At 39.7% G+C, this 23,433-nt stretch overlaps 1 protein-coding gene across 1 annotated transcript in view; it reads right to left on the reverse strand.

The window, feature by feature from the left end:
• Positions 1-23,433, reverse strand: part of il1rapl1a (interleukin 1 receptor accessory protein-like 1a) — a 107,634-nt gene that overhangs the window by 12,975 nt on the left and 71,226 nt on the right. The window contains exon 6 of the mRNA XM_078262907.1: positions 1,465-1,597. Coding sequence (XP_078119033.1) covers positions 1,465-1,597 — 133 coding nt within the window. The remainder of the gene's footprint in view (positions 1-1,464; positions 1,598-23,433) is intronic.

Below are 23,433 nucleotides of genomic sequence, written 5' to 3' on the forward strand. Positions count from 1 at the left end.
GAGGTCGGGGTGGAGGGAAGGGTCAAACAAACACAGGACTTTCACCTAGGAGACCGCTGTTTGTGTCCCGTGTGAAAGCAAAAGTCAACATTGACTTATTTTAACTTACTCTGTTACGCAACTTACATGGCAGTTACGTAACAAACATACTTATTTCAACACAAAGCACAAGTCTTTCCTAAACCTAACCAAGTAGTTGTGTTGCCTGAACAGGTTCTGCACTGCAGGGGCTTGCACAGGCACACTGATCGCCCATGTTGCTGGACATTACGTTTCGTAAGATGTCATACTAACCATTGTATGAGGATACATTGCATAGAGCAAGGGATGTTTTCCTTAATGACAGGTTTCAGTTTTTTAAGCAAATATTTCTGTTTTAGTTACATGTTTAACCTATTTAATACAATATTGTCATTTCACAAATTGAATGCACAACATATTTTATCTTCTGAAAATGAAAAAAAGAGAGTAAGAGAATTAGACCATCAGCCATCACAGATAACGGAGAATAGTTCATGAACTTAAAGGACAGTATTGTACTCTACATAACATCTGTAACAACTACCAGCTAATTTCAGTATGAAAACATTTTGCAGAGACTTGAAACGTGCTTGCATTAGATAATCCATCAAGACACAATTCACCACCTGTACTTATTTTCATATTATTGACAGAGCTGGTAATGTAGCTGCACACAAGGACTGGTTTAAAAACTCTCTTTGTTGTAGCACTCAAGACACTGACTTGAGTCAGCTGCAGAACAACAAACTTTTTAATGCAAGAAACAAGAAAACCTCACAGTTTGCTTTCCTCAATGTTCAGGTTTGCAGGTTTTTTTTCTTGTGGCTTGACTTTTCGACAGCATTGCTGGTAAATGTAATGAGGCATGGGACAAATAATCAATATGAAACTGCGGTACAATACAATACCCTGGCACCAATATTGCAGTATGTTGAGATGATACAGTATATAGCCATATTGAAACAACAATGTTCAGAATTCTGAGCTTGTACTGTTTGTCTAATGTCTCAAAAATGTCTTCATCTTCACTCATGCAGATATTGTGATATATAATAGGTGATTATCTTGCTATGTATGTGATGTATGCAGTTCTACAGTACTGTTACTGTGCACAATGTAGCATATTATGAGTTATTCTGTTTCCACCTGCTTGCTATTTCATTTCCACAGGACAGTAACATAATTAAAAAAAAAGAAAAATAAAGTGACAAAATGAATGAATGATTTAAAACAAGCTTTAAGTCTTTGCATGATGTTCATACCATAGCAAAATAAATGGAAACCAACAGCTGCTTGGAAGGCAGCAAGTGAATCTAAGTAAAATGGTTGGTTTAGTGTATGCAATTTGGAGTGAATGGGCTAAAACATGCAAAGCTATTGGTATCATCCTTTCATATTTTACAGTGCATTTATCTACATCTGCTATTAATTTGTGTCTCTTACTTGATGTCGCTTTCCTGGATTCTCTCTTCGTCCAAGTCCTCTATGAACTTCTCCCCCTTCATCCAGTAGATGAGTGGGCTGACGTCACCGCTATAGCCGAAAAACGCCCGGCAAGTCAGGTTCAAAGCACTTCCTGCAAAGACAGGAGATGACATACGGTCATGCTTGATTGTCCTGCTGGCTTGTTAAAGGTGTTTTAGTGTGCATGGCCCAAAAAATATTATACCATATCATATCATATCTGTGCCTTGAAAGTCAGTGAAATCAACAGAAAAAGTAATATTTTTGGTGACATGTGCATTCACAAGTCTTTGTAATGTGTGCATCATACACACCTATGCTAGCGTACACTCGCGCCTGCACTCACATACGCACACGCACATATCCTACAAAATTCTATTCAAAAGTGGTTGCATGAGAGAAGATGTAAGCTAGACACTCAACAAACCTATGGTGATGTACAGCAGTGTAAAAACAGACAGTCTTTCTTTTAACACAGAGAAAAATCTCAGGACATGTTCTGATTTGCTTATGCCAAAAGCACACACATGCAGTATACCGATCTGCAAGTAAACAGTAATGAACACATGAGGGCACTCAAGAGCTTCCTAAAACACCCCTTGAGACTATGTGTCCATGAAAAGGAAGTAAAAGGGGGCTGACATTACATTATTTTATTTAAATATTATTGTTTGCTAAGAGTTGATGTGTGAAAGAAGTTGTGATTGTCACAGAGGAGCCAACAGGGTCCTTGTTCCGTGAATTGATGGATTATTTCTTTGGTTCAACAGAGAGTGCAAGTATCCAGCTGGAAGAAAAAGGTAATACTTCATGCACCAATTACAGAAAAGTTTCCCTTTAAATCTGGTGGTATTATTGTGCTATTTGAGAAAGATTGGAGATTCAAAATAATTGAGCTAGTGGTAAAAAGTAAAAAGTGAAAAATGTACATGTTACATGTAACACTGGTGTGAGCTGATTAAAGTTGGCTTAAAGAGGCTTCTTTTCCCCCCACTCAGGAAAGACCTTCAGTGTCCATGAACTATGCATGTATTAGGCTTATGAGCATAAAGATAGAGCATTGTCGGCATATACTAGCACATGTTTATTTTGCATTCCTCTGAAGTGGCATTCTGAAAAAGCCTGGGGCGCAGTAACCCTATAATGCTGCCTCTCAGGAAACCACACAGCAACATGTAAACAACATACAGGTGGGGGAAGTTCATCATGTAGCGCATACCGTAAACTGTATGGTGGAGGACAGCTGTGTCTGGCTCCGAGGCATGTAATTTGAAAAGCAATGGGAGAAAGGCATGGCAGGGGTGGAGGTGAAGAAGACACTTTTCCCTGTTTCACAGCAGGAGTTATGAGCAGGAAAGCAATGTAAACTGTACTGGGAGGTATGTATACATTAATCCTGCTTTGCATATGACAACACCATGGACAGCTCCCAACAGTCTAGTGCAGGGAATAGGAGGCAAGCATTAAGGCTGTTATATACTGGACGCAGCCCAGCTGGCGCCCACAAATGTGACGTCATGGGGTCGCCGTGACTATTTATACCTGCGCTGGTGCTCGTGACACTAGTTGCAGTCTTCTCCTGAACAGAGGTGGCGCTAATGAGCAAAGGCTACCGACGTTGCTCTTTCTACGGACTAGAAGAAGAAAAAACGGCAGAACTGGCTGCAGCATTGCCGTCAATGCTTCGATTTGACTCGATGTCCTACTTCGTCTTATCAAGCCTTTCATTCGCCATAAAAGAACTCATCTTAACCCAGTAAGTTTACAAGAGAGACTTGCAGTCACTGTGTGAGTCCTGGCATCCGGTTGACGGCGAACCTGTTCAGGCCTCCCGTTTCCGCCGCTGAAAAAAAAAGAGCCGTGCGCGACCTCTGCTCGCGTGCCATAAATCGGGTGCGCCGGCATGATATCACGTAATTTTGACGCCACCTTGGATGCGTCTAGTATAATTCACGTTTTAGTGTTACTGTATGTGCATAACCAGAACCTAAAAAAGAACTATGTTTGAGTCAAATCTTCTCTTATACAGTCAAAACAAAATGCTTGAATTCTATTACAATGCATTACATTTTACTTTTTGAGGATGATCTTAGACCCTGTTCCACTGCCTGAGCTGTGACGAGTGGAACACGTCTTCAGGGCAGAACTGGCAACGTTCTTTTTGAAACACACTCTTTTTGTGTTTGAACTAAGGGCATGTATCCTCTGTGCTTCCCCTGTTCACAACCCAGATACAGCTTCAAAAGATTTCAGTAGGTCACTCTCAGCATAAGGAAAGTTTTAAGGGGTGCAGTGAAGGAGGATGGGACGACACCTAGAAATGATTCGATGGTATTGTCTGTGTGGAGCAGTGGCTGACATTTCCAAAGTTCAAGAGCCACTCTCAGCTTGGTATTTGTGCACAGCCGGGCTCTACAAAGGCTACACGCTGTACCTGCAAAATAGGAACCTCTTGCATGTGATTACACACACATGCACACATACACAGGTTTCGGTGGAGCGATACTTAACTATATAGTCACACTTGATAATTTGTGTAGCAAACGTGCAAAGTAACCACACCGTGCAAAGTACATATTGTACAACTGTATGTCTCTATGTGTGAGACTGATTCAGCATTTCTATTTTCCTTTGTTTTATAAATATCTCACATGCTGTTAGTTTATCCCACAGATCAATTGCAAACTAGGAATGTCATGCAGCCGGCAGCCTCTGCCTGGAGAGGAAGTCTCCACTGAGCTCCCTGGGAATCACAGGAAATTGTTGAAGGCCTCATGCTGTCTTATTCTAATCCTAGTGCAAAACTCCTTCACAGCCACTTTTGTTACTTCTTCTACCGCTACAAACACCAGTGGGCAGCATTACACCTGCAACATCACCATCATATTCATGGATGTAATACGATGGATGTGGTGTTGCAAAATGGTGAGCGTTCATTCATAAAAGTTGCTACCACAGCGTATACACCAAAAAGGATTTTGTCATTTCAAATTTTGACCCATGCCACATGAATAAGTGTCTCTTTCTTTTGCCCTGCCTGCTCACCCCATAGACTTTAAAACTAAGATACATAAACATCACACATAAAAATAGCTTTTCTAGGCTGCAATCAAGATTTAAAAGTATTTATATTATATATAAAGTATATATATTATTAGCTGTCTTGAAGCTTTCTATCGTATCGCACAATCTTCATCAGCAGATGGAGTTTGCCCAGTTGTCATGGATTTGTAGATGTTCAAATATCCATTTCTTTGAGTACTTTTGAGAACTTCAGGCATTTCAATCTCACCTTTTAAGCTAATGTATATACAAGAAGTTCTTAAAAGAGAATTTCTTTATTACCAGAATATTTCAGTGTACCATTGAAATAAAACCATTTGACATAACACACACATATACATATACATATATATATATATACATATACATATATATATATACATATATATACATATATATATACTCACATATATATATATATACACACACACACACACACACACACACACACACACACACAAACACACACACAGCATGTGATTACAGCTCATGGATGCAGTTTTAATCGTCAGGCTGAAGAACAATTGAACAACTGTGTTTGCAATGCTGTTGAAAAAGACATACAAATATTAGCCATGACTAGGCATGGCTTTATCATTAGCCTCTGAGCTAGCAAACTACTAGGATGTCAAGCCGGTTGAAGTTTGAGCAGATGGTGGGAAGACTAATAACCAGGACTGAACAATGAGGTGAATAATTCACACACTATCAAGTGAAACAGGAGGAGGTGCTTTTTAAATATGTTCTCTCCTGCTGTCAAACCCCACAGCAGTGTCATTATTATTATTATGATCTATTATTTTTCCAGAACAGTTTGTATGTGGTCCATCCATTTACCACTTTGGGTGCCCAAGATCAAAGAAGAAACACATACACATCTAAAAACCTGAGTAATTAAAGCCTTACCGGTGCATTTTAAAAGAAGAGTAAAGTAAGTTTTAGATAAAAGCATCACGGAGGGCGAGGAAAGCCAAAGAAAGTTAAATTATGACATTGGGCTTTAGAGAGGCTTTTTAAAGAACATAAACAAACTGAAAGAACTGTTCTAGCACTAGATTCATATTAGAGCGAGTACTTTTCAGAGGCTAGCTTCACGTTGTTAGGATTACCTGTACTGGCAGCTACAGTTACAGTTACATATTTTTAAAATGTAATATTAATAATGTTTAATTAGATTTTTTTATTTGCTACTGGCCAGCTGGAAACACAACTTACCTCACAAGTCATTTCCTTAGACAAAATCCCACTATAGTTCCATTTAGTGAAAAACATAACATCAAAATGTCACCCTGTTGACTAAACAACTAATAAGCTACAGCCGCTGTGACGTTATTCAATGTGCCACCAGTGTAAATGCTCACACACATTTGCTCAATCCCAAAGTGTGCCCTGAGAACTAAGGACTAAAGACTTACAGACTTAATTGATCTCAGGTCCTAAGTGAGTGAGTGTGTGAGGCCACATGGGCTCAGATAGGTATAAATGGTATAAATGGGATTGGGACAGCACTTCACGAGATCACATGTTACCTTGGCGACGTTTAATAACAAAGATGTTGCCGACACTTTGCCGACATTTTCATTTTAAGTTTGTTGCTTTCCACACGGCCAAGGCACAGGATGAATCCAATTTTTTTCAAACTCTTGTTTTACAAGCTGGACAACAGGTTGGTCTGTGTTCCGTGGTTGTGTGTCGTGCTGTTGTTTACCTTTGTAATTTCCAGATTTCCCTATGGTCTCCGCGGTAAACGTCACAACGCTTTGAACTGTGGGTAATTCCCTTTGGTGAAGTCTGCATCGATGCAGATTCAAGAAAAGGGCTCTGTAAGTGTGCAGTCAAACCCTCATGCCCTTTGAAATTCAACATTGGGACGAGAACGCGCACCAAAGTCTGTGAGTCCGGACTTTGGGATTGGGTCACTGCCTCCAAAAGTAAGTTTGAGTTGGATGAGTTTTAATGGGTATAATTTCAATTCTGTCGTGATATTATCAATATGATGTTTTATTTTGTTTTATCATGATAACCCTGAAGTAAAAACATATATTGTGACAGCCCTATTCACAATAGAAAGCAAAGATATGTGGACACAAGATGCCTTTAATACACTGTTGTGTACAACCATTTTATAGGCTGCCAGCAATATCGGTCTACATTTACATTCAATAGGCACCTCCTTGGCCCTCTCTTTGGTGATTACTGTGCTACAATTACAAAAACTCAAAAATTCAAGTCTATCATTGCAATTTTTTTAAATTTCACATACAGTAAATGTGCCATTACAAGACTTGGCTAGATTTGGTGTGAAAAATATCCCCCGCTGACTGACTGTGTGCCTTGTGCAGCACAAGAGCATGATTAAGTGTTTTTATGAGTGTGTGTTTCTTTATATGTGCACGTCTTTGTGTCTTGTTTCTGCCTTCACACATGCGTGGGTGTGGAACATATCCACGTAATCAGAGTGATTGACATCCTCCCCCCGGCTGACAGTTGGTCACAGCGCCTGATGATCTCCTGAAATGAGATTAAGATCCACTCTCTTTTATTTCTGCCCAGCGTCTTTTTGACCGACTTCCACACAGACTGATTACGACTCTGGTCCACCACAAGCTACATGATGAATACTTAGTGGAAGACAATATAATTTAAAAGGATACCTCTTGAACCTAATTATAGCTGGATGTGCAGTGAAGGTTAAATTGTACAGAGTGCCAAGTCCCATCCTTATTGTAATCTAGCCTCTGTACCCCTGTCTTTCTTTCATTGGTCTGTCTAAAAAGCTGAAATTGGAGTTTCCATACTGTAATACTGTACTGGCTAGTAAACCTCAGGATTTCAACAAATGATTATTTTGTGAGCATTAGTAACATAACTTCATGAGTCACACAAGTGCGGTCAAAGCTAAGTCTAGGTCACACCGTATATCTTGTTTATTTGGGGCGCAGTGACTTCCTGGAGTCTTGTCATCACTGTGAGTTTGCCAGGAATTAAATAATCCCACGCATAACCTCCGGTGGAACCAACGTTCCAAACGTTAAACAAACATTATATAATGTGTTAATATGTGAGCATTACAGGTGCAGATGTTGTTACCTCTGGACAGAGCCAGGCTATCAAGTTTTTATGCTAAGCTAAGCTGGCTGTAGCTTCTTATTTTGTGTATAAGAATGTGAGCAGTATCGATCTTCTCATCTAACTCTTGGGAGATATGTTTATTCGCTTTTTGCCTTTAAAGAGCAACTAACTGCAGGTGCAATTTTTTTTTTTGTGTAAGTCATGAGTGGTTTAAATACTCACCTTGTTGCAGTGATGGAGTGCAGTGTACTGCACAATGTGTCAGTACACTGACATTGCAGTCAGGTGTGGTCAAAGGTGCTCCAGACTTTCAACCAGCAACGTGATATCATGACTTTTCGTAAACATACACGCCCACTTTCTTAAGCCAAGTGGCGTGTTATCTGTACGCATTTTGAGCTATCCGCATGTACGTCTACGCTGTATACAGCGGATGGCAGTCTGCAACGTCACAGCGTAAACATACACGCCACTTTCTAAAGCCACGTGGCGTGTTATCGCGAGGCTATGTGTTATCGCGAGGCTACGGTTGGGTTTAGGAAACGTCACACGTGGGTTAGGTTTAGGAAAAGAAGAACCGGTTAGGTTTAGGAAAAGAACAAACGTGGAAAGGAAACGTCACACACGGGACACGAAGGAAATGTGACACGCGGGACACAATCCCCGCTCTCCTGGGTGAAAGGCCTGTGTTTTACCCATCCTCCATCCCAACCAACTTCCCTTCTAGGATTTTCGCCCTTTCATACTACTCGCTACGGCGTCAATTCACACGCAATCGCAAGGTAATGTAAGTCAATGGAGGCCAAATGGCGTTGAAAAAAAACACTAAAAAGCGAGTATGTGTCTTGATAACACGCCTACGGCATATGAATTGGCGTGTCATACATACGCCACTTCATGAGATCAGTCTGCAACCAGATAGGGCAGAGAAAACTTTTCAGAATGAAGTTACTCTTTAAAATAATGTTCTGTTCAGTTTTTACAAGCAAGCACAGCTTTTAATACCATTTATACACCAATGCATTCATTTGACGCTTATGTGTAAAGTGACTTACAATAACTGAATAAATGTGGTTATCGAATGCTCTTTCAATAAGTGCATTCGTGCCAAATATGGATATAAACAGAAAACCACATCATACCTTTCAAAGGAACCATAAAAGAAGCCCTCTATTAGAAAATACATGAATACAAAATACATACATTGGCTTTCTTTATTATGTTTCCAGATGAATGAATGAATGAGAGAGACTGCGTGAGAGATCTAGAATGGTGATCGCATTTAGAGAGACTATAAAATGACTTGCGCTACAGAAGGTCATGAATTTGATTTGCATCAGCCCTTGGTGCGCGTTTAGCTGATTTCACAGTATTTGGGATAATTAGGCTTCACAGAGCTGGCACTCAGATTCAGACAGAGGAATACTTTCCAAGCCAGAGGAGAGGAAAACAAACCTTGCACAGAAAACGCTCTGCAGATGCTGTCCAAATTCAGCACAGATGCACAGCACACACAGTGAGATTGACAGATACGTACACAGAAGGGCAGATGAATGAACAGACAGGCAGAAAAAAAGAAAATATAAAACAATGCGCATACAAACATGATTATAAATGAGCAGACGCACGGATGCACGTCAATGTCATTTCTGTCTTTTCTGCCTCATCTCATTCTCCTAGAATCCACTGAATAGGCCCGTTGTCTTTCACATGTCACTGCATGGAACAGAGTTGGATTGTGTGTTTTTTTGTGTGCGACAACCACCACTATATTTTATTTGTAGAATAAGCAACAATCCGGAGTGCTTGTTGAATAAGTCATAGTCAGAGTGTGTTTGATGTTTCATAACACACTCTTGTCTTCATCACAACCCAATGTTCTCTAAGTGCTATATTTTCAAGGCAGGGCGAAGTCTGGCACAAGAAGCGAGACCACATGTTGGTGTTTTCTTCACTCTGAAGTGCACTTTGCACATTTGTTTGATTTTCTTGCCCTGTGCAGGTGGGAGGAAAGGCACAGTGAGTTTGAAGTTCCAAGTTCCATATTGGTATTTTGTAAAACAAAACAAAGAAAGGTATCTATTCAGCTTTATTGAAATGTCACTCATTTTGGAAATTTTCATCACACATATCATATGGGCTTCCTAATTCCATTTGGGCTGATACGACAATATACTATAATTTGAAAAGTGTGGCACCAAAACACAGTGCCATTAAGTAAAATGATTAGTTGGAGTTGCTGTGATGAAATCATGCACAAGGGGGTTGCTGCTAAATAACCGCATCATCCCAGTTAAACTCAATACTTTTTACCAACCATAAAATGCAGGAGAGTCTGGGGATATGCGTAATTCCAAAAGTTTGCACAGTAGACAGTGAAAATATTTGACAGGAAAAAACCCAGCCAATCTGCTCTCTATTTGTTTTTACTCCTGCATCACGACCACTTTGTGCTGGTTGTTGCAATTGAGCCATTATATTAATAAGAACATAATAAAGCTGAAGTTACAAATTTCTCTCCTTTTATTGCATACATTCTTGACACTACAATGGCATCCAGTTACTTGGCGTCTTTATTGCTTTGGTTGAGGCTTAGTTGGGAAACCAAGAAGGTGCAAGCATGAACAACCTATGACATTTTGCTGGCAGTAACGTATTGATGTAATTCAGAAGAAAACCCTCATATTCCTTAAATGTCAACATATGACAAGTTAAAGCAGCCATGTTTTTAGTTTTGAGTTTATCAAATGAGATTTTAAGGAGGGCTATAAACTCAAGAATTAGAGAACATTCAACATAAATATTATTGCCATCTAACCCTTCATGTGAAATGGAGTTAATGTCAAGGCTTTCACGCAAAACAGCCTAATCCTACAGCCCTGCTTGTGACAGAGACTGTAATTTGAGAGTTTGGGTATTTTAAGCATTAATTAAAATGGCCAAGCAGAAAGTGTTTGTGTGTGCATATGTACTGTATATGTGTCTGAGAGAGAGACAGAGAGAGAGAGCGAGAGAGCGAGAGAGAGAGAGAGAGACGTGTTTGTGAAGATTTCGTGTGGATATCTCTGCAGGAAAATCTGATACAGTCATTCTGTCAGTCATGATTCTTACCCCACAAGGTGTGAAACAAGCATGAAAAAGTGCACATAGTACTGTGTAATCCTTTTTCTGCACACAGGACGGATAAGAGAGCGAACAAGATAACCAATAAATAGACACATGTGGCTTTGAACAACAAAAATCTGATGCATTTGAAACTATTGTGGTACTTTGTGGTATATTTGAGATTGTTTTTAAAAGATCACTGCTATTTGTACATGTGTGTATGTAGCACAGGGAGGTGCATCCATCTGCGCAGTTAAAAATGGATGGATCACTATGGAAAGTGGCAGTGAAAAAAGTCCCTACTGCATGTTGCATAATATGATAATACATACATTTTCTGTATGCTCTCTAATGTAAACTACATGCAGCCTCTGATTCACCCCACAATCATACAGTAGCACACTTTTACAATATCCACATGATCTATGCAAGGGCAAGAGAGTGAGAGCATTGGTAAAAACAGTGAACGACGAAGCTAGTCAGCATCAAGTAAATAAGATGAAGATATCTCATCCTGCTTTTTCGTCTATACTCATCTCTCAGTGGGGGAGTGTGTGTTTGCTGTTTTCCGGTTGTATCAGGAGTGGGGTGTTGAGCTCAGAAAAGTCCAAATCTGTCTGTCAACGCTTCTTCTCTATAGCCGCCTGCAGGTTACCATGACAACACCTACTGTGCTGGGTTGGAGCAGCTCTGTGGGCTCCGTCAAGACCAGAAAATACAGTAAAGACAGGTACTGTGCCACATTAGGACCTCTGTGGCTTTGTGCCGATGGCAAGCAGCAATCAAAGTCGACTCTAATTGGAGGAGGGCCAAAACAAACATTCTGGGCGTACACAACCAGAAAATACTTGTTCTATCAAACAGCTTTTAAAACATGTTTAGCCCTACTGCATGTAAAGATGGGACCCTTTTGTTCATGGCATAGCAGTGAGCTGATGTGGAACAATGACGATAGGCTGAACTGATTACTTTTTACCCTGCATTGCGGAGAAGTGCAGGTCGGTGCGAGGTGTGGGAATTCGAGGGGTGAGAAGTACAGCGGGAGAGCGGATTGGAGGATTTGGACAGAATAAGTGAGGAATGAGTAAGGGCAATGAGAACATGAAAGAGTTGGGAGCCCACCACCTCAGCCTCTCTTCTGTTCTAATATCATCCCGTCTCCAGAGACAAGTCCTTAATTACCATTACAAGCCTGAGAGCTTTTTACAGAGGAGAATCCTGCTTCTTTTCCTCTCTGTCGCTCCTTCTCCCCGTTTGTTCCGTGGCTCCTGATGATCCATCAGGGAAATGTCAGCCTTTAATTACCGGTAAAAATTAAAGCCTTTGAGAACAGGTAGTTGGTGCCCTCACTTTCATCTCCCCTTTCCTCTGCTAATCGTCCCTTTTTGATGACATAATAGGTGCTCTGTCCGAGGCAGTGAAAGACAGAGGCCCATTATACCATGAGAAGCACTATTCGGAAATTATGCGATGACATGATGATCAACTGAATAAACGTTTCTTTATCTTTCTAGCAATTTCATACTGGCTGAGGGATCAATATAGCATCAAGTGCCTCTTCCTCATCCCTCAGTCATGACAGTTTGACACTGTGTACCACGGCAGCAGAGATAAAATTCCTCAATACATCGCAGCTGTGGTGAACCCTTGCCTTTCTAACCTGTCTGCACCCTGGCATACTGTAATCCAGACATTTTGAAACTACTGTTCTCTGACAAAGTATCTTTGTCGCACACATCTCATCATCGCTGCTGACTCCACAACTTTACACCAGAGGGTTTGGGGACCACTTTCCCCACTGCTGTGGGCTCATGTGAAATGTCCTTTTATGGACGAAATGAGACAAATGTGACACTGGGAGTCAAAAACTGCCTTTCAAGTGACTTACGAAAGCCGGGTGAAAATTGCCACTGACCAAGAAAATATATTGAAAATTAAAATGGATTTTTCTTTCATTCACTGAGCTTTGGGAGACATATGGAGTTCTTTCAGCCCATTTGTTTAGATATTTTCAAATAAGGCATGTAGTCAATTCTGAGCATGGCTCTTTGCAAGAACCTGAGCCATCAAAAATGTATGTCATAATTAACAATAGGGAGAACAAGGATGAACTTAGATAATGCACAGGTGTTATTATACTCTAGAGAAATTAAATAAAATGAACAGTGAGATATTATTCCTCTGCTGGCGTTGTAAGAAATATATATGTACTTTTTTCATATGCTTTGGTCATGTGGACAACTTTCGTTATTTTGGAAATGTGTTACCCAGTTAATATCTCAGTGTTTAAATGTATCTGTTCCCCTTTCACCTCGTTTATGTCTTTTGGGAATTATTATGTCTGACAAGGGGAATAAATATGAAAGTACATATGTAGATCTTGATTTGATGGCAGCTAGGAATTGCATAGCTTTAAAATGGAAGGCATCCAAACCCCCATCAATAGTCCACTGGTAGAATGAACTCTCAAGCTATTTTGTTATGGACAGCATTTATTATAAGAGTAAAGACAGAACCTCAGACTTTTTAAAGATATGGCAATCTCATAGAGGATTTGATTTTTATGATTTTTTACATTAATATTAGGGACTATTACAACAGTGTTATCTGTGTGCATTTATTATGTTGTTTGATCTGTTTGTTGGGGTTGTTTGTATTTTTATTTTATGTTTTTGCATGTCTTGTTTGTTTTGTCCTATTGTGAAGGACTTGAAATATGAGGAATAAGATTTATGTATAAAATATCTTCTAAATATCTAAAAACACAGTTTTTGCAAGATAAAATAAAAATATACAAAAAAATATGAAAAAAGAAGAAAAGAAATTCCACTATTGTTCACATTTAATTCCCAAGGCCAACTTCTGACCTGCATGCATCCTGATGACAGAAGAGTTGATATTGTAGCAGAAGTTCAGAGGTGTATTTTGGTTCTGAGTCCTTCAGTGATTTACAATATAAATGAGTAGCAGTATTTTAAAATCAGGGCAGGAGTGCAACAACAGAGGATGGTGGCTGCAGTGGAAAGCTCAGGACTGAATGTCACTGTGGAGAGACATGTTTCTAAAAGCTCATTCGTGCATGTTCAGTCTATAATTAATATAGCTTAAAATGTGAGATTGAAATGATTAACAATCACCCTTATGAAACAATGTCACAGCTAAGGCTTTTGTTACTAATGGCACTCAGGCAATTCATAACAATACAGAGACAGAGAAATGTGGCGCATTCAAACCGATTTAGACTACAAGATATTCATGTCTAATTTAAAAACATGAAGGTACATTATACTAATTTGAAGTTTAATAGCGACAAGACTTTCTCATGCCATTCGATACTTTTTTTTTGCACACCCTCTGGAGCTTTACACATACCCCTGGCTGTACGCTCATACCACGTTTTGAGAATAGCAGAAGAATTAATTTACTATTCCTCTTTCATCTCCTTTCTCCATGTAAGAGATCACACATCTTCACTTCCTGAAGATAGAGACCCATTATAACTATAACTTTTTTAAGATATGTTCTGCTGGTTTGGCAATTTCAGTGTAATCAACAAAAACAGACTGGGAAAAACTGTAAACATATGTCGAAAAATAATTGGCACTGACCTCAACAGCATTGGGTATGTGTATGAGGCCAGAGCCACACAGAGGCTCACTCACTCACTACACTCTGAGTTTTGCCTCCTACATCAGGAAGGAGGTATACCTCCCGAAAACGTGCCACGTCTAACAGATACCTGAGGTCATTTGTACCATCAGCTGTTGGGTTTCTCAACAAACTATAGGTCATCTGCCATCCCTGCCCATGTCACAGCACATCTTTTTTTTCATTTTTTTAATATAGTGTACATGTGTATTTCTGTTCTTATCTATTTATTATCTCACGTTTTTATGTGTTTTGTGTGAATGTGTATGTGTTGGCTACCAAATTGCCCATTGGGGAGATTAAAGACATTTCAATTCAATTCAATGTCACCCCTCCACTTTACAGCTAACCTTTTTCTGGGTAGCTATCTAGCTATTTCCTCCAACCAAAGCTTTCGCTTATCTTCCAAACATCACTCCAACCCCCCCTTGGCCTATTTTTTCCTCACACACACACACACACACACACACACACACACACACACACACACACACACACACACACACACACACACACACACACACACAGAGCCCTCCTCATTTCTTTAACACAAAAGGGGTGTCTACCACTCTTCACCCCCCACACCCCTGCCTCTTATCGCACCTCCAGCACTCTGTCCTTACTCTCACCCTCTGGTTTTGGAGCCTGACCCTTAAATCTCAACACACCACTTCAGCCACCTTTAACTGAGGCCTAGACCAACCTGATCTCACAGAATTCCGTGAAATGAACACGGCCCCTTAACTCAAAATCTGTGGCAGTTTCACGGAATCGCAAAACATTCCGTGACGGGCCCACGGAAGAATTCCATTGAATAAACACGGCCCCTTAAGTTAAGGAAAAGGTCATGGGTAGGCTTACGTTTCCATGACACGCGAGAAGAACGGGCAGTTGGGTTTAGGAAACGTGACATGCGGGACACAAACCCCGGTCTCCTGGGTGAAAGTCCTGTGTTTTGACCCATCCACCACCCCAACCAACCTCTTTACGCGGAATTTCAGCCTTACATACTATTCGCTACCGTAGTTGCTCTTAATGCTACGTCATCTTCTCATTGACTTTACATTGGCATTGTTTTCCGTGGTGGCCACACGTTATTTTCACACATTCCGTGCCACCGTCACGTAATGCGCTGTTAACAGTTCGTGATCATTTCACGGAATTCTGTGAGACCAGGCTGCCTAGACAGACACATAAGCCTCGCTACCCCTTCTCCCCATCTTTCTTTTTCTCGGTTTGTCTCATGCTTCTTTTTTAGCCTCCCTCCTTGTCGTCTAGTTCTCTCCCCTGTTTAAATGTTTGGTTCCCCTCCGCATCCCCTGCTTACCCAATCCACGATCCAAGAGCATGTCCGTTAAATTCAGGACTTTTGAGTGGGCGTGCAGATTGAGCTCTAGCCGCAGGAGGCCCATGTGTTGATAAATCTAAATCAAGGCTGACAAATGACTTGTGCCGAGTGGGCTGGAGACACTGGGACAGGAGCACTGGGGAAAACAGAACTGTTTACACACTAACACTGGCTGATGACGTCTCCTGGTACTTACAAAGCGGTGGGATAATTTCACTCTGGCAAAACTGTGCAGAGCTGCTTCTCAGGATGACTTCCAGCCAATCAGAGTGGCAACGAGGGAGCACGCTAGGACGTTAATTACAAAGATTTCCTGTGAGAAGCAGGCGGTGTATGATTTGTGTGTGTATTTGCATGTGTGAGTGTGTGTGTGTCTACCTACAGAATATATATGCTCCATCATGCCAGGAGGAGAGCTCAGCATCAATCAGTGTCCCCTTGTCTCCAGAAGAGATTAAATAAGATGCACTGCACAAATCCTTACCGCGACAACTCATCACTCATTTTTTTCTGTCATTTTGACCATAACCTTAGGTTCTGCTGTACCGTTACTGTTGTGATGTCACATGTTCTCTGGCATAAATCTAACAGAGCATCCTGTTGATGATTCAAACATGCCAGGACCCTATTTTGAACACATCAAAACGCATCATATCCTATTTTCACTTTTCCCTTGTCCCTGAGGATCATTCCTTTAAAAGAAAATAACTGGGATCTGGTTTCTATAGTAACAGAAAAGTTCACTTTTCTTTCCTAGCTTATCCACGAGCAGAGACAACAAGGCTTTAAATTATCATCAGAAAATAAAGAGTGTGTGTGCATGTGTGAGTACATACACACATGCAAACAGACAATGTGTTTGACTGAAAGTTTAAATCAACTGGTTAAGTATATTGTGTCCATACAACTGTGTATTTTACACTGGGTAACATTTACATTGTGTAAAGTGCACAGTGGGACATAATCACATTCACATTTACTTTTGTACAAGGCAGCTTGATGTTTTATGTCCTGTATTCAATCAGACTTCAATTAGATTAAATACGAGCCATGTATTGTTTAGCTAAGTGTATACATTAAGTGCTAACAGTATATAACGACACAACAGCCATCCTTCATGTCTTCTACAAACTCTTTGTTTTATAAAACTGTTTATTTTCCATTAGCCTAAAACAGTGTTTAATTGCTTACCTTGAGAGTAATTACCATATTGTTTATTAATGACTTGGGTGCTTTGCATTATTAGCTTTTTTTGAAAGACAAATATTTAACCCTTTGAAAACTAGGCTGCTTTTGTTTGTCTTTACACATTATATTTACAGGCTACTGGCAGATGTCTAGCTAGGAATGCCATATATTGTGCAATATAAGTTGTAACTGTTATTTAAAGAAAGCTTTTGCCTGTAAGTTCACAGCTTTTTAACAGATAACAAATATATCTACATGAATGGAGATCTGGACATTCTCATCCTTAATTCTGGGATGAAATAAAACAAAATCTAATGTTTAAGTTTCACTTCTGTTTTTAATTTTCTGTTTTTACATTTGATATCAAAATATGTTTGAAAGATTCCACCAGGGTTCTCATCATGCTTGGTATAAAGTTGCCATGGAGTCAGGGAGTTAGCTGTGGGTTACACCTCAGCCCTGTTTTTATAGCTTGAATATTTCTATATTTTGGTGAATCAGCACAATGGAAAGTCATGCTGTATAGAGTACTAGCATTTTTTAGCTTGTACGGTAACCATGTACTGTACAGACAGCAATTCCCTGGATTAGTTTGATGCTGAATAAAATGTCTAAAAGTTTTGGTTTCGAAGTGGATTTACGAACATTAATCCTCCATGGACATTGGAGGAACTGGAAAGAGTTTGTTCTCTAATTTCAGCTTGTGTATGATATGTGTGTATGTGTACATATTAGACTGAATTATGACTAAATTATTATGAGTTTAGAAAAAGGGTGCAATCTTTTTTAGAAATTGTGTCAACAGGTTGCATTCAAAGGTTAAATAAGTGTACCAACTGGCCCAAAGTTAATCTACTCCATCTAAATAATACAATCCTGAAACTGTGCCCTCTACGTGTATCTTCAGGGGAAATAAATGAACAGTGCTGAAAGCACACAAACACCCTTAGTTATCACAATGCTCACTCTTTAAATGATGAATAATCACTAAACTATACAGTGACCTAGATTTATCCATGGTCCGCTGGGCTCAGAGAAAGTGTGAGTGATTATTCTCTGTGTGACAAGAGAAGCTGTGCCTTATGGTGGACTCTTAATTGATTCCATAAAGAGACAGGTATTACCAGTGAGGCAGCGTGGTAATTCATTTCAGAGACAAGTGGCTCTGAGATGCACTCAGATATGTACACAGCCAGCAATCATGGCTGTGTGCGTTTGTGTGCCTAAATGTGTATAATACAATACATGCTCGGATCACATTTGAACAATTATTTCCTTTACAAATTAATGTGGAAGAGAGGCAAAATCTTTGGATTTATAAAAGATATGAAATGCCATTTGAGTGTGTGTGGGTGCATGCTAGTGTTACTGTGTGGGTGTGCTGTTTGCATGCAAGTTTGTAGGTTGAGATGATAATTGTAATAATTGTATTAATAATCAGGACCAAAGCTCATTGAAAACTTGCTGATCAAAGGAAATAGGGAACAACACATGATTAAAGTTGTTAATTTTTAAGGCTAGGATGTGAGCAATAACTCTCACAATGACCCGATTGGTTTTAGAGGAGAAAGACAACATTAATCATTCAAATTAAAATCCCTGTAAACTGAAAAATATAAAAACAGACTAAGTTACCACTGACTGGATACTGAAAAAGATTGCCATAAAAAGCTGTTTTGGGCTCAAGCAGAAACAGAGTGACTGTTACTAACTGGCTGCACTGTGGTATCTATCTACCTTTTTTTAATGAAAAAAGTTTTGAAATTTGCAACAAGAAATGAAACTTTCGTAAATGCTGTAGCCAAACACTGCAATTATTACTCGTCTACCTTGACAAGGCAGAGAGAGAGAGTAATTTGTATGGTTTATCTTGTGTCTCTCCTGAACAGACATGACATAATTTTAAAGCAAGGACCTTGACCAGCATTTGCAGACAATCCTGCCAAAACTGCTTCACCAAGACCAAGCAAGAAATATTAAACAGATTCCTAATCAGCTAATATTAGAAGGATCATTAGAGGGAATTAGACGGGAAATAGAGACAAGGCTCTGAGACAGTTATTGGAGTTTAGTTAGTTGTGTTCATACAGTAAGCAGTTGCTTACAGAGGACATCCCTTTAACTCACACTAAAAGTTTGACACTGCAATGCAGATCTACTTCAACTTGGCAGATGGCCTACAGTAACAGTATTCATGAGCACACACAGCTTTGTTTACAGTGGTGTGGAAACTAAATAAAAGATGAATTAAAAAATGAAGGCAGATCAATGCAAAATTAAAAATACTATACATGGTCTGCTTTATATTTTCCTTAAACAGACAGGCATGAGGTGCATTGTGATTAACCCAGTGGTTGCTATTGTGTGGTAACTGTTGCTTTTGAGCTCCAAGTCCCATTTCTGAAACTTTAGCAAAGCAGCTAGTTAGTTATATGTCCTCATAACTAACATAAATGATGGCTAAAGCTGTTAAACCCTGGGTGAAAAAATAGTATTCCCTTAATAGCTTTGAGTGGGCCAGTAGTTCAGTGTTTTCATTATTTCTAACAAACCATCTGCTGCTCGCTCACACCCACCACAAATGTAAATCTGAGTGAAAGATTCAAGGCAGAGGCCCACTAAAGCTGTTTGCTAAACTTTGTAATTACTACAAGATGTTGTGCTATCAAATCTTCTTTTACACAAATGACAACTGGAGACGTTCTAGTCTAAGAAACCTGGGACTAAATCAAAGATCAAAGGGTGAAAGTATGAACAGGTGAAAAGTGCCATTAACTAGGATCTTGGTTAGATAAAAATGGCTTGAGGCAGTACTGTTGAGAACATAAATGCTCTGCTTGTTTGTCTGTATTCTGTGATTGACCTCGCTCTTACTAGAAAACCCCCTTGTGGTCCTCAAACTGGCGGCAAGGCCAGTCACACTTAAATGCAGATGCTTTAGGCCCCCTCCCCTTAAATTCAAATAAAGTTCCTCTGAAGTTTCATATCAGCTATCCAATGTCACTGTGGAGCAGGACATTTCACAGATACCTCTCTCGTTCAATGCAGGAGTTAAGATGCAAATGAATCCAACGGCGTGCAGCTCCAAACGCAGGCTGGCAGGAGGGCTCATCTTAAAAAGGATGCCAGAAAACAAACATACAACAAACATGCTAGTCCTGACACATACTAAAAGTAGACTTTCTTAGCCACAGTATTCATTCTTTCTTTGCTTCTCCCACTCCTATTCTCCTTCCTCTTTCCCATCCTATTAACTGCAGGCATTTAGTCTGTGTGGAATCTTGCCGCAGTACTCTCTCAGAATGCTAATATGCTGGGCTGATGTGGGTCAGGACTTAATCCTGTAGAAATGATTATCGCTGCACGGCTGGAACTTCTCCTGTAGGATATCATTACCATTCTGTACTTTTCCACTGCACTATCGTTCCCACCAAGACAACCCACATCACTCCGGAGAAACTGAAACAATCAAAATGAAAATTGTATGCTGTAGCACCTAACTGGGACATAGTCAATCTCTGTGTATTCATTGGCACATTGTGTGTATGTGTTCATGTGGGCATGTATGTATAAAATGTATACAGTTTATAGCAAAATCAGGCACACTTGATTGTCTCCTCTCTGATACAAATTAAAATAATAAAGGTAAATGGGCATGTGTGACTGTGACATGTGAAACTGCCAAGTAGCATGATCAGCAGGCGAAAGTGAATGAAAAACAATTACATTTTGTAATCCACAAACATATACACAGAAATTTAAACAAATATAAAACAATTTTACAAATAAATACAACCCAACTTGAATAAATGCCAGTATTCTACATACATATTTCTATTAATATTTGCTTTTGAAGCGCTTCCAGTGCATATACATGTTCCAGTGCATACAAGTTTCTATCGCATTTATCAACAGGTTGTTGAATGTGTGTGCACAGATCACTGGACTCCACAAATACATGTTGCATTTAAGTTCTGGTGGAAAACTCCTTAGTCTGGCTTTTCAATGCATTCAGTGGAATTGTGGGAAAAGGGCATTTCCCCAAAACATACAATTGCTTGTCAGCCTTTCATTTGATATTCCCGTGTCATGGCTTTACCCCCTCAACATGCTTATTGACTTGAAATAGTGTTTTAACATTGGTGTAGCTAATTAGTGCAGGACAGAAATATCAATCAAAACATGCATGATTTGGCATATGAGTCATAAAGGGGCAGTGGTGGCCTAAAGGTTAGAGAAGAAGGGCCTCGTGACCAGAAGGTTGCTGGTTCTATGGAGTGGCAGGAAAATCTGGGAGGGGAAAGTGAAATAGCAGTGCATTCCCTTCCCTCATTACCAGTACTGAGGTGCCCTTCAGCAAGGCCCTTAATCCAAGATCCTGCTCAGGGCATACCGCAAAAGCGAGTTGGACTCACAGTGAAAGTTCTCTGAATAAATAAAGAAACTTAATATGTCAGATAACATTAACTAGGTCCACTAGTCTATCTGCCCTGGTTTTTGCCTCTCACTGTGGTAGGCTATATACTGTATATTGGCTGGCATGGGAGTGTCATCCCGACAGGATGATCTGAAGGATGTGGCTGTGGAGAAAGATGTGAGGGCAGAAAATACGTAAATGGACAATCCATCAAGCAATAACAATACTTCTTTTATCAGGCATGACAGTGTGTCAGTTTGCATGCATGTGTGTGCGTGCATGTGTGTTTGTTTCTTTTTGTGTATGTTCACCAGTGTGTGTGTTAATTCACATAGGTGAAAAGCCAAGCTACCTGCAGAGTGTGGGGAATCTGGGTAATGGAAAAGCTATTTGTTTCACAAAAGAGACACAAAGAGTTAAAGCCAACAGGGGATACTGTTGTTCTGTTGGAAATAACTTGAGTGCATGCTTGAACAACCACACATAGAAGAAGAAAGAGCCTCAAAGAGGCAAAGACAGCATTAGACTTCAAAGTGTTGATGCAATGCCCCATATATATGGTAAAAAGCTGTATTTCTCTCTTCTTGCACTAACCAGCCACTGAGCATTAACTGCAATCATAAAGCATATTAGAGATACGCTTACTCTTGAATTACTTTTATGGTTATCACTCACTAGTGAGTAAGGTGTATAGAGGGGATAAAACACAATTTATTTTTAATACTCAAAGGAAAAGTAACAAGAGAAAACAAGTCCAAGTTAATTTCACTGCTGTGCTATAAATAAGGTGAACTGATACATTTTCTTCAGATGAGGGTTGCAAATAAAGGGAATATATGGAATTTATGGTAGGAATATGGGACGACTACTTATTCACCACTTTAGTTTCAGTGGACAACCCCCACAAACTTTACTCTGGTAATGGGAATCACAAAAGAAGGAGAGATAAATTGAATGGATGGAGCTTGAGAGAGAAAATAGAGGCAGGAGTCAAAAACCAATGAGCGGCAAAGAGTTAGATAAGAAGGAACACCACGAAAGAGTGAAAGTGACAGATTACTTGTGAAACAAGGCATGATCTGGAGGGCTTGTTCTACTCAAGAGAACAAGGGATGAGGTCAGACGAGTCCTTGTAAGCTTGGCTACACTTGCACATACGTAAAGGTGACTAATTTTCTCATTTTCCAGTTGAGCACAAAGAGTTGTAATGGCCCTCTCTGGCTGAACTCTGTGATCAAGTCCACTTTAGCCCCACATTATGCTCCAGTCGATCCACAGCTGTTCTCAGTCTGTTTCTCTCTTAAAGGTCACACAGGAAACTGCCAACACACTAAAGGTCATGCTATCTCTAATAGGGGAATGCATGCGATTAAGAAAAGCCGGAGTAGGGCGTAAAATAAGAAAAAGAAGAAAGGAGATTAATATACTAGCAAGTTAGTAGAGTGAAGTTATGCTTGCTGGGTATTGTCTGCCTGGCCACACCTCCTATGGAAAAGGCCATGCTTATATCATGATACTTGATCATTAAATGCACAGAACAGTACAGAAGAAGGAGTTGAGATAGATTACAGAAAATAAAGTAGAAATACCGATCATGCCCGGATTATCCATTATTATTATCCAATTCACAACCAGTGGGGGGGCACCACATGACACAAGTTTTAACAATATTTTTCGGAAATTGTTATATTATTCCCTTGAAATTGTTGAAAGACCATACATTACTTGTTTATGAACACTCATTTCACAATAATAACAACAACAATAATAATACATTATAAATAAATGAATATTACATGACCACTATCACTCCTCTTCCCAATCTGTCAGAATTGAGTTGGTCCACAAGTACGCGCAAATGTATCATTTGATTATTAACAATAATCAAAAGTGGCCAGTTTAACCCCCCGAAATTTTTTATCATAATGATGAATGTAAAATATTAACTGTAATAAAAAATTATAAGTGGTTGGCTTTCTTGATTCAATGTAATTGGCAAGCAAAGAGCTTTTGGTATAGTGCCCAGGGGCACCACATTGTCTTAATACGGGCCTGCCAACGATAATGTTCTTATCTAAACACAGGGGTCATAATTTTTGCTTTTAGT

This window comes from Sander vitreus, chromosome 11 (assembly GCF_031162955.1).
Source record: "Sander vitreus isolate 19-12246 chromosome 11, sanVit1, whole genome shotgun sequence".
Lineage (NCBI taxonomy): Eukaryota > Metazoa > Chordata > Actinopteri > Perciformes > Percidae > Sander > Sander vitreus.